The 12,136-nt window shown below is 38.0% G+C and overlaps 1 protein-coding gene across 2 annotated transcripts in view; it reads left to right on the forward strand.

The window, feature by feature from the left end:
• Window positions 1-11,772, forward strand: part of PSMD12 (proteasome 26S subunit, non-ATPase 12) — a 28,398-nt gene extending 16,626 nt beyond the window's left edge. For both annotated transcript variants that reach the window (XM_004041118.5, XM_063706164.1), the window contains 7 exons: window positions 1,062-1,166; window positions 2,231-2,380; window positions 2,466-2,600; window positions 3,850-3,962; window positions 4,925-5,099; window positions 7,446-7,523; window positions 8,637-11,772. In XM_004041118.5, the coding sequence (XP_004041166.1) occupies window positions 1,062-1,166; window positions 2,231-2,380; window positions 2,466-2,600; window positions 3,850-3,962; window positions 4,925-5,099; window positions 7,446-7,523; window positions 8,637-8,846 (966 nt within the window). In that variant the 3' untranslated portion in view covers window positions 8,847-11,772. The remainder of the gene's footprint in view (window positions 1-1,061; window positions 1,167-2,230; window positions 2,381-2,465; window positions 2,601-3,849; window positions 3,963-4,924; window positions 5,100-7,445; window positions 7,524-8,636) is intronic.
• The last annotated feature ends 364 nt before the right edge of the window (window positions 11,773-12,136 follow it).

Genomic DNA, 12,136 nt, shown 5'->3' on the forward strand with positions numbered 1-12,136 from the left:
TACTTATAGCTACAAAAATGTTAACAACTTTAATACCTAGCAAAATTAGATATTTTTAAAGAAGGTAGTCTTGTATTTAAAGATAAGTCAGAATTAGAGTATTAATTGTAGACATTGGACTACATATAACACACTTTTCAAATAATCACAAGGCATTTTGCATCTTCTGCGCCGTTTATGTAGCTTGTGGTCCTATAATTTGTTAAACATAGTAATTTCATATTTAGGTTCTCAAAGCAGAGTTACAAAATATGGATAAGGTTTTATAGAGACATTTTCTTAAGAATTATGGCTATATTTATGAAATATAAAATGTCTCACAGCTGTATTTGTACATGGCGGATAAAGTGCACAAGAGCTGTAAAATATTCTTATAGCTGGGTTAAAGAATAGTTCAGTTCTGGCCAGGCACAGTGGCTCACGCCTGTAATCCCAGCACCTTGGGAGGCCGAGGTGGGCGGATCACCTAAGGTCTGGAGTTCAAGACCAGCCTGACCAACATGGAGAAACACCCTCTCTCCTAAAAATACAAAATTAGCTGGGCGTGGTGGCGCATGCCTGTAATCCCAGCTACTCTGGAGGCTGAGGCAGGAAAATCGCTTCAACCCGGGAGGTAGAGGTTGTGGTGAGCCGGGATCACGCCACTGCACTCTGGCCTGGGCAACAAGAGCGAAACTCCATCTCAAAAAACAAAGTAGTTCAGTTCTACCTTTTATTTTTTTGAGACAGTCTCACTCTGTTGTTGAGGCTAGAGTGCAGTGGCCTGATCATGGCTCACTGTAGCCTTGAACTCTGGGGCTCAAGTGATCCTCCTGTGGCACCCTCCCAAATAGCTGGGACTAAAGGTGCATGCCACCACACTCAGCTAATGTTTTGATTTTCAGTAGAGACGGGCTCAACGTGTTTCCCAGGCTGGTCTCAAACTCCTGGACTCAAGCGATCCTCCTGCCTCAGCCTTCCAAAATGTCAGGATTACAGGTGTGAGCCAACACACCCAGCCTACTTTTTAAATTTTAGCACGTTTCCACGGAATTTTGATTGTGTAAATTTCTTATTTGTAGATTTATGTTGAAATTGAGCGTGCGCGACTGACTAAAACATTAGCAACTATAAAAGAACAAAATGGTGATGTGAAAGAGGCAGCCTCCATTTTACAGGAGTTACAGGTAAGGTATTGCATGTTAGAGCTGGTAAAACTTTGTTTTGTCAGCAGCATTTTCTAATGGAAATATAGGTTGAGTATCCCTTATCCAAAATGTTTGGGACCAATAATTGTTTTGGATTTTGATTGAAAGCCTGTGAATGGCATCTTTTTTCATACTGAAAATTGTCATTTCCTCATTAGCCATTAAGAAGATGCAAATTAAAACCGCAATGGGGTAACACTACATAACTATTAAAATGCCTATAGTTTAAACAATAAAATACTCATTGCTGGTGGGGATGCAAAGCACCTGGAACTCCTGTACCTTACTGGTGAGAATGCAAGGTGGTGCAGCCAGTCTGGAAAACAGTTTGGCAGTTTCTTATAAAGTTACACGTATGCTTACCATAGGACCCAGCAATCCCACTCTTGAGTATTTACCCACGGGAAATGAAAACTTATGTTTACATAAACCCAGTCTACAAAACCTGTTCAGAATAGCTTTATTTGTGATAGTAAAAAGATAAAATCAGCTCAGATATCCTTCAACAGGTGAATAAACTGTGGTATGTCTGTACAATGGAATACTACTAAGCAATAAAAATAAATGAACTATTGATGTATAACTTAAGTGAATCTTACAGTTTAGGCCATTATACAGAGTGAATAAAGACAGCCTCAAAGAATTACATACTATATTTGACATTCTTGAAAAGACAAATTTGTAGTGATGAAGTACAGATCACTGGATGTCTTAGGAGGGCTTATGAGTGGGGGAAGTGTGTGACTATAAAGGGGCAATATGAGGAATATTTTTGGGGTTCTGTATCTTCATTGTGATGATGGTTATGCAAATCACTACATGAGTTAAAATTCATAGAATTTTGTACCAAAAGGGGGAAAATCCATTATAAATTGTAATTTTCTAGCGGTAACTAGCTTTTAATGTAATTGGCAACACTCTCCCTATATACATGAAGGTTCTTATTATTTAACAAGGATGAATATTTTAATATCTATTTCATTTTATTGCAATTCACAAAATTGCAAAGTATTATAAACTTATTTGGGGAATTACTGTGCTAGGTGGAAACCTACGGGTCAATGGAAAAGAAAGAGCGAGTGGAATTTATTTTGGAGCAAATGAGGCTCTGCCTAGCTGTGAAGGATTACATTCGAACACAAATCATCAGCAAGAAAATTAACACCAAATTTTTCCAGGAAGAAAATACAGAGGTGAGCATATCTGTGACCACATGTTTACTTTAAAAGTATGAATAAAACCCATAAACCCCAATTTGTTTTGTCAACTTTTTTGCAGAAATTAAAGTTGAAGTACTATAATTTAATGATTCAGCTGGATCAACATGAGGGATCTTATTTGTCTATTTGTAAGCACTACAGAGCAATATATGATACTCCCTGTATACAGGCAGAAAGTGAAAAATGGCAGCAGGTAAGAATATATTCATGTAATTGACATGGCTTCTTATTCAGAAGAGTAATTTGCATTTTTTATTATCAAATCTTTTTAACTGCAATAGTTAGATGCAATTGTATGGTGCTGCTTTCTATTCATTGTTGTTCAGTATATTACTGATTCAGTCCAATTGCAGCCATAGTTTAGATTATGTCTCACTTTTGGAGAAATGTAGGATTCCTGTTTAAAATATGTACAGTGGGTCATATCCTAATAAAGGTTGCAGATAAAGACCCGGCATTACTTTGGAAAATTATTTTACAAAAGCTGTTTTAAAGGGCTTATTTATATATATATTCCACATTTATACTGCTAACTTGTTATAAGAACTTTTTCTTTATACATTTGTCAAAAATGAGTGTTAAGAAAAATGTCAGCTGAGGGGAGTAAGTCAGATTAGCAATGATTTATTATAATAGTTTTGTGAAAACTAAATACTATAGAAAGACACTATGAAAAGGCAGCCTGGCAATATTTTTCCCCTTAAGACTTTTTTTTGTTTGTTTATTTGTTTTTTGTTTGTTTTTGAGACAGAGTCTCGCTCTGTCGCCCAGGCTGGAGTGCAGTGGCGCAGTCTTGGCTCACTGCAACCTCCGCCTCCCGGATTCAAGTGACTCTCCTGCCTCAGTCTCCTGAGTAGCTGGGACTACAGGCATGTGCCACCATGCCCAGCTAATTTTTTTTTTTTTTGAGACGGAGTCTCACTCTTGTCCAGGCTGGAGTGCAGTGGTGCAATCTCGGCTCACTGCAAGCTCCTCCTCCCAGGTTCACACCGTTCTCCTGCCTCAGCCTCCCGAGTATCTGAGACTACAGGCACCCGCCACCACGCCTGGCTAATTTTTTGTATTTTTTAGTAGAGACAGGGTTTCACTGTATTAGCCAGGATGGTCTCGATCTCCTGACCTCAGGTGATCCGCCCATCTCGGCCTCCTGAAGTGCTGGGATTATAGGCGTGAGCCACCGTGCCCAGCCTAATTTATTTTTATTTTTGTATTTTTAGTAGAGATGGGGTTTCACTGTGTTAGCCAGGATAGTCTCGATCTGACCTCAGGTGATCTGCCTGCCTCGGCCTCCCAAAGTGCTGGGATTACAGACGTGAGCCACTGCGCCCGGCCAAGACTTTAAAATTTGAAATGGATATATAGTTATTCCATGATTGTTCAGTTTTTGTCAAAGTTTCCATTATGTCCAGTCTTGCATGTAACTTGTCGTACAACTCTTTTAGGCTCTGAAGAGTGTTGTACTCTATGTTATCCTGGCTCCTTTTGACAATGAACAGTCAGATTTGGTTCACCGAATAAGTGGTGACAAGAAGTTAGAAGAAATTCCCAAATACAAGTAAGTACTTTTGAAATTAGCATGATATATCTCAGTCGAAACACCATTTTGAAAGAAAATTGGCTAACCTAAGTGTATACTTCTGTGTATACTTCTTTTTTTGAGATGGAGTTTTACTGTTGTTGCCCACGCTAGAGTGTAATGGTGTAATCTCAGCTCACTGCAACTTCTGCCTCCTGGGTTCAAGTGATTCTCCTGCCTCAACCTTCCGAGTAGCCGGGATTACAGGCACCCGCTACCATGCCGAGCTAATTTTTGTATTTTTAGTAGAGACGGGGTTTCACCATGTTGGCCAGGCTGGTCTCGAATTCCTGATCCCAGGTGATCTGCCCACCTCGGCCACCCAAAGTGCTGGGATTACAGGCTTGAGCCACTGCACCTGGCCTAAGTGTGTACTTCTTAATTGGTTACTGATAGAGTATACTAGAGAATAAAACTAGAGATGATAACGTGGTGGAATTTTTTTTTAGCATTGCATCAGCAATAAATGAGATTATAACATACTTTCTTCTAAGTTGCTTATCAAGTGGAAGTTTCATATCAGGTCTGCATCTGCAGCTTTTGATTAATTATTTGATAGAGTTTCTTCATTAGTAGTTTAGAGCTTTGTGATTTTCAGAAATACATACTTGTGAAAATCTATTATATAAAATAGACTTGCTTCATCATAAACACAACAGGCTCTTATTTCTGTTTGTTTCATGAGTACATTTACAGTCAGTTATTTCAGAAATTGACAGTGCAGAAGAGAGCAGTGTTAAGTGGGAGAATGCTGTATTCTGAACTACTGTGGGAAAAATGGTAATAAAGTTGGTAAAATACACAATAATCATATGGTGTCTCATTCTACTAAATAAAATTTAACGAAAACAGTCGTTATTGAATTTTTTGAACTTTGCTATTATATTAGTTAATACTTAATTTTTACAGATTTGGAATATTAAGATGTATACAATTTTCAGGGATCTTTTAAAGCTTTTTACCACAATGGAGTTGATGCGTTGGTCCACACTTGTTGAGGACTATGGAATGGAATTAAGAAAAGGTTCCCTTGAGAGTCCTGCAACGGATGTTTTTGGTTCTACAGAGGAAGGTGAAAAAAGGTGGAAAGACTTGAAGAACAGAGTTGTTGAACATGTAAGAATCTGTCATAGAGATGACAATTTTTATTTTAACCTTTAGTGAATTTACTTTTTAGAATTAAATTTTGGCAATTTTGAGCATAAACTATTTTATTTTTCACATTTGATAACCAAATGTTCATTTAGGATGTTATGTGTTTAATTCTTCACTTAGGATTTTTTTTTTCTATGCCCACTGTAGTAGTGATGCACATTTGGTGTTCAGATGTTTACTCTGCATTTCCCAAAGCATATTGGAATGTATCTCACTCATCTTGGGTGTTTTCCCTATTTTTGGCTTTTCAGAAAAGATAGCTGTATTTTAGCTTGCTTCATTGTGAGAGAACCTCTCAAGAATCCAAAATTTATAGCATATAAACCAGACAGAATTTCCTAAGAATGGGGGCAGGAGGGTGTTTCTCTCTTAATATTCGCTAGTCTTGGAAGCAGGTAACATGTCTTAAACCTGAACTTTGATCTTTTTAGTATCACTGCCGTTATGTTGTATTATGTTGCCATTCACTCCTTCACGTAAGAAACTTTATTGTGAGCCTTCTGTGTGCCAGACACTTTACAAAGCACCAGGGCACACAGGAGAATAAGACAGTACCCTACCTAGGCCGGGTGTGGTGGCTCACACCTGTGATCCCAGCACTTTGGGAGGCTGAGGTGGGCAGATCACCTGAGGTCAGGAGTTCGAGACAAGCCTGGCCAACATGGTGAAACCCCATCTCCACTAAAAATACAAAAATTAGCCGGGTGTGGTGGCGCACACCTGTAATCCCAGCTACTCAGGAAGCTGAGGCAGGAGAATTGCTTGAACCCGGGAGGCAGAGGTTTCAGTAAGCGGAGATCACACCAATGCACTCTAGCCTGGGCAACAGAGCAAGACTCTGTCTCAAAAAGAAAGACATTACCCATTACTCTACCTTTAATAAGAAGATTAAAAATTATAGGGAAAGACGTACTTATAAATAAAAAGAGTATCAGAGATATTGTAGTACAAGTATCTAGAGAGCAGAGGGAGGCTTATGGGAAACTTTGGTAGTTCTATATGGAGGAATGATCAGGTCGGATGAATCAATGATTGAGGTGAGGTTTGTAAGAGGAGTGTGAGGTTATCGGGCAGACAGGAACAAGGGAGGGCAGCCTGCGCACCAAGTCCCTCTGAGAGTGAGTGTGGAGAATGCATTTGGAGAGATAGGAGACTAGAGAAGACTAGTAAGGTGAGAGATACATGGCCTTTAAATAAGGCAGTAGCCAACGGATTAAAGACTGCATGGAATGGGATTGTTTTAAGGAAGGAAATCAATAGAATGCAGCCATTGATTAGACTTAAAGCATGAAGGAAAAGGTTAGATTTAAAGGATAAAAGCACAGAGAAGAATGCTTCTCATGCTTTCTGATGTGTTGGTGTTGCCATCAGCCCTGATAGAGATGGGAGAAGATGTAGCTTCTTCAAAGATTGAGTTCATTTTTCTCCCCACTGTTCCCCCACCTTTTTTTGAGTGCTATTGTTAATAATACTACCAATAAGAACAATAAAGGGGAGTCTCTGTGTCTTAACTTCAGCACCATCGCCAGTGAAAATTAGGAAATTTAATTTGAAGCCATCTTTAAGTCATTGGAATAATGGTAAAGTGATGAGTATTTGAAATGATGTCTAATCTTTTTTTTTTTTTTTTTTAAAGAGAGTCAGTGTAGCTCTGTCATCCAGACTGGAGTACAGTGGCACAGTCATAGCACACTGTAACCTTGAATTCTCAGGTTCAAAGAATTCTCCCCCCTCAGCTTACTAGGTAGCTAGGACTATAGGCATGCACCACCATATTCAGCTAATTTTTAAATTTTTTGTGGGGATGGGGTCTTGCTGTGTTCCCGGGCTGGTCTTGGTCTCCTGGCCTCAAACAGTCTTCTTGCCTCAGCCCCCCAAAGTCCTGGGATTACAGCTGTGAGTCCCTGCACCCGATCGATCTCCAATCATTTTTTAGATTTTAGCCTTTAAAACATTTGTGTTATAATTAGAAAATCTTAACTTTAGATTCTTGCACTCAGCAAAAATATTTCAGTACAATTATAATTTTTAACCACTAGTTAAGACAGGCATATATTTTGACTATATATTTAAAGAGCTGTGTAGAATATTCATAGTAATTCAGAATAACTACAGAAACCAAAATATCTAAGTATTTAGTTTTGTTATTGAAAATTAGAACTAGCTTTGCTCCAGTGATGGACTGTAGAAAAATAAAAGCTCTGAGTCTAACATTTTAAGTAAACTTACTTGGATATGAAAATAAATGGACTTTTAGACTTACTGACAAATGTTACGTATTCTCCCTGCTCTCTCTCCTCTCCCCAGAATATTAGAATAATGGCCAAGTATTATACTCGGATAACAATGAAAAGGATGGCACAGCTTTTGGATCTATCTGTCGATGTAAGTAGTAATCAACTTTGAGTTATTTGTAGGCATTCCTTTTGAATATTGACTTGTAAAAATTGAGTAAGAAAATCAATGTTATGATTTAATTTTATGTTTAGGTAATAGCGTAATAGTTTCCCAAGCAATCTTGAGTACCAAAAACTAACTTAAGTATCCTAGGTCTTGTTGGAACAGTGTTGTCTTTAGGTCCATGTTTCATGTTGACAAAATGCATAGCACACAGAGAGGAGTTAACCCAAGTGTGTAGTAATGGCCTGAAAGCCATTTCTGTCCCCAGAAGGATCTGTGACAGTTTAGGTGGTAAGACTCATGGAACATTAGAGTTGGAAGGTTTGTTCCTTGATCAGCTTGTCAGCTCTTGTCACTTATGAATGAGAGTACCAGAGTCCTTAGAAGTCAAGTGTCTTGTCCGTGGTACATAGTTGCCAAGTAGCAGAGCATATATTCTAACCCAGCATTTCTGGAAACAAATTAACTGTACCATACTGCCTTTTAAGGGGAAACTTTGTAGAAAAGGGAGTAGACCAAGCCGTTGGCATGGATACCAGCAGTATTGAGCTTGCAAGGAGGCAGATTCAAACTCACCCCTGACTGAGTCTACTCAGATTCTATTCATTCCCTAGACTATCAGTAAAATAAGTACTTATTATAGGAAGTCAGCAGTTGCTAACTCTTTTTTTTTTTTTTTTGGAGGCAGAGTCTCACCTTGTCGCCCATGTGGGAGTGCATTGGTGCGATCTCAGCTCACTTCAACCTCTACCTCCCAGGGTTCAGGCGATTCTCCTGCCTCAGCCTCCCGAGTAGCTGGGACTACAGGCGTGTGTCACCATGCCTGGCTAATTTTGGTATTTTTAGTAGAGATGGGGTTTCACCATGTTGCTCAGGCTGGTCTTGAACTCCTGACCTCAAGTGATTCACCCACCTCGGCCTCCCAAAGTGCTGGGATTACAGGTGTGAGCCACCACACCCAGCTGAGTGTTACTAACTCTTAAGAATGAATTCCCCTGCATATTCTTGGATGAAGAGTTCAGAAAATGCTTTTCTGAAGTTTTGTTTATCGTCTGTAATTTATCCTGTCTTAATCCAATTCATCTTTCTCTCTTGCAGGAGTCCGAAGCCTTTCTCTCAAATCTAGTAGTTAACAAGACCATCTTTGCTAAAGTAGACAGATTAGCAGGAATTATCAACTTCCAGAGACCCAAGGATCCAAATAATTTATTAAATGACTGGTCTCAGAAACTGAACTCATTAATGTCTCTGGTTAACAAAACTACGCATCTCATAGCCAAAGAGGAGATGATACATAATCTACAATAAGGGTCTTAATGCTTTAGAAAAAAGTTAAAATTGGAAGTCATTAAAAAAAAGACTGTTATAATGGTGTATATGTTGGGGTTTTTTTTCTAAGCTTCTTTGTCTTAAATTTTAAAATAGTGAATATGTTTGAGACTCCCTTTGACCTTTCAGTTCCCCAAGTTCATTGTTAACTTTGCATTTGCAATTGGTGCAAAAATACAGATTTCTGTCGTCTGAATACACAAAAAGTTGTGTCATAACTTACCCAGATATGTTTTTCTATCATTTGAAACCTTTTTAGCTACTGTTTGTTTTCATTCAACTAACAAACATATTCCAATAATAAAAGCAGTATACACATATTTCCTTCCTACAGTTACCTCTGATTCTCAACATTTTGTGGGGTAGTGATTTGGCAAGTGTTTTTTAAATAAAACAAATCTCATTGTAAAGCTATCAGTCATTTAGTAGAATAGAAAAGCAACATAGAGCATACAAGAACATTTGGGATAGAGTTGTGATTTGTGAAGAATTTGTACTTTGATATTGTGGCGGAAAGTCTAGACTGAGTGTGTATGCTGGTAAACTGTAGACTTTTTTTTTTTTTTTGAGTCAGACTGGTTCCAATCACAGTAGCTTGATTGCTTTCAGCCCTCATGCTCTCACTTGATCAGTTGTTTAACAGAATCAACTGACATAATTGACACAGTTTATTGGGTGTTAAGTCCGCTCTATAGGGATAGTGACTACTTTTTTTGCTCTTCTTCCTCTCCCCTTTCTTTATATGGGTTTAAATTTAACATAAAGTTGTTTTTATAAGGCTTATTTGTGGCTTTAACTTGTAAGTCTGATTACATCATTATTGTTCCAAATTCATTATCTCTGTAGGAACTTTTAGTTCCATTATATGAACACTGGATAACCTAATTTTTTTTAATGCTTTAAAAAAATGCCAAAAAGAAAGACGTCATGCCACCCTCATAGTAAGTGGTGTAGTATTAAAATATTTTCACGGAATTAAAAGTAGCTTGCTGTCAAAGAAACATCTGAGATGAATTGGTGTGAACGAATTTTGCAAGTTTTTTAAATTTGATTTATTTCAGAGAAAATAGAAAAAACAATGTTAGAAGGTTATTTAAAATGATATTTAAATGAAGAAAGTGTGAGGTCTACTTTAAAAAAATTCAAATGAAGAGAAAAAGAAAAACAGCATTCTAGAAATGGCATTTCTCCTAATTAATTTTCCACTTAATGGAAAATTATCAACTGTCCTATTTTATGATCCCAGGACTGAAGACAGTTGTGGGATATCTGTCATATTTATCCTGTGAGTCATTGTGAATAATGACATACAGTACTGAAGTAATCTGATTTTATTCTTTGGAAATTCAATGCATTGGTCACATTAATAACATCAACATCTGCTATCACTTATCTTTTTAAAACAAACCAAAAAAGGCCGGGCGCAGTGGTTGACACCTATAATCCCAGCACTTTGGGAGGCCAAGGCGGGTGGATCATCTAAGGTCAGGATTTCGAGACTAGCCTGGCCAACATGGCAAAACCCTGTCTCTACTAAAAAAATACAAAAATTTGCCGGGCATGGTGGCGCATGCCTGTAGTCCCAGTTACTTGGGAGGCTGAGGTGGGAGAATTCCTCGAAGCCGGGAGGCGGAGGTTGCAGTGAGCCGAGATCACACCATTGCACTCCAGCCTGGGTGACAGAGTGAGACTACGTCTCAAAAAAAAAAAAAAAAAAACTGGAAAATTCAGAAACAGAAGTTCACACTAACAGAGTATGGTTTTAATTTACCTTTGAATGAAAAGGATAGAAGATAAAATGTGTATTGTTAACTTGTAAATAAAATTGGAGCTAATTCGAAACTAGCTTCTCATTAACTTCATCTTTCTAGAGACTCATTACCTGTGGGCTTGTCAAAGCTGGACTATTTGGCCAAATAGGTTGCTATAGAGATTGCAAGTGTTCCTCCTCTTTATTTTTTTTATATTTTTTGAGACGGAGTTTCACTCTTGTTGCCCAGGCTGGATTGCAGTGGCACGATCTCGGCTCACTGCAACCTTTGCCTCCCATATTCAAGGAGTTCTCCTGCCTCAACCTCCCGAGTAGCTGGGATTATAGGCGCCTGCCACCACACCTAGCTAATTTTTGTGTTTTTAGTAGAGATGGTTTCATCATGTTGGCCGGGCTGGTCTCAAACTCCTGACCTCAGGTGATCCACCCGCCTTGGCCGCCCAAAGTGCTGGGATTACAGGCATGAGCCACTGCGCCCAACTCCTCTCTGGTCTTTCTTTAACACACACTAGGCTCTTTGTGTATTATGATTCAGTGCTATTTGTAACTGTGTCCCAGTGACCAAATTGCACTCGACTCTATCAGCTGTTCATTTCGTGTTTTTTCCTGTCAAACATTAATCCAGCAAATATATGAGGTATTTACCAATTTATTTTCTTAGTATTACAAAATAATTCATTAGCATAAAGTACAATAGTGAAATATTTGAGTTGTTCGGAACCTCAATTAATCCTGTTTTACATTTCAGACCTAAAGCTGGCAATCAGGAAAAGAAGCACTTTGTTTTAAATGTGGAGAAGATAACACTTGATTCCATTTCATTGTCATTAGTGTATTAACCAGCAGGAGAGGTGATGAGCCATTTTTCAAATGAAATACCTTTTATTTCCATATATTTTTTTTATTTTAGAGTTCAATAGCTGTTTCTATAATTATCCTCAATTTCCATATGTTACTGAATCTGAAAAACATCTTTAAAATTCAAACAGTTCCATTCTCTCTCTTGTAAGTGTTAAATGTGATAAAAGTACATATTTTAAATTGTTTTCAGCTCTTGGATATAGCAGCAATAAAAACACTAATTTGTGCGTATTTAAGAAAACCTGGAGAATAAACTCATACTTTAAAAGATCACTTCTCTTTTCAGTTCTCATTGTCTGAAACAAAAAGCCATAATTTTCATTTTTACCCCAAATCATCTCTCTCTAAACCTACTTTTTTGTTTTGTCTTTTAAGACTTTATTATATTTTTAGAGCAATTTTAGATGCACAGCAAAATTAAGTGGAAGGTACAGAAATTTCCCATATTCTCCTTGCTCTCACACCTCCCTCATTGTCAACATCCCCCACAGAGTGGTACATTTTTTACAGTTAATGAACCTGTTTTGACACCATTATCACCCAAAGTCTGTAGTTTACGGTTCATTCTTGTACATTCTGTGAGTTTGGACAAATGTATAATGGCATGTATCCACCATTATACTACCGTAATACTTCA

Source organism: Gorilla gorilla, chromosome 4, assembly GCF_029281585.2.
Source record: "Gorilla gorilla gorilla isolate KB3781 chromosome 4, NHGRI_mGorGor1-v2.1_pri, whole genome shotgun sequence".
NCBI lineage: Eukaryota > Metazoa > Chordata > Mammalia > Primates > Hominidae > Gorilla > Gorilla gorilla.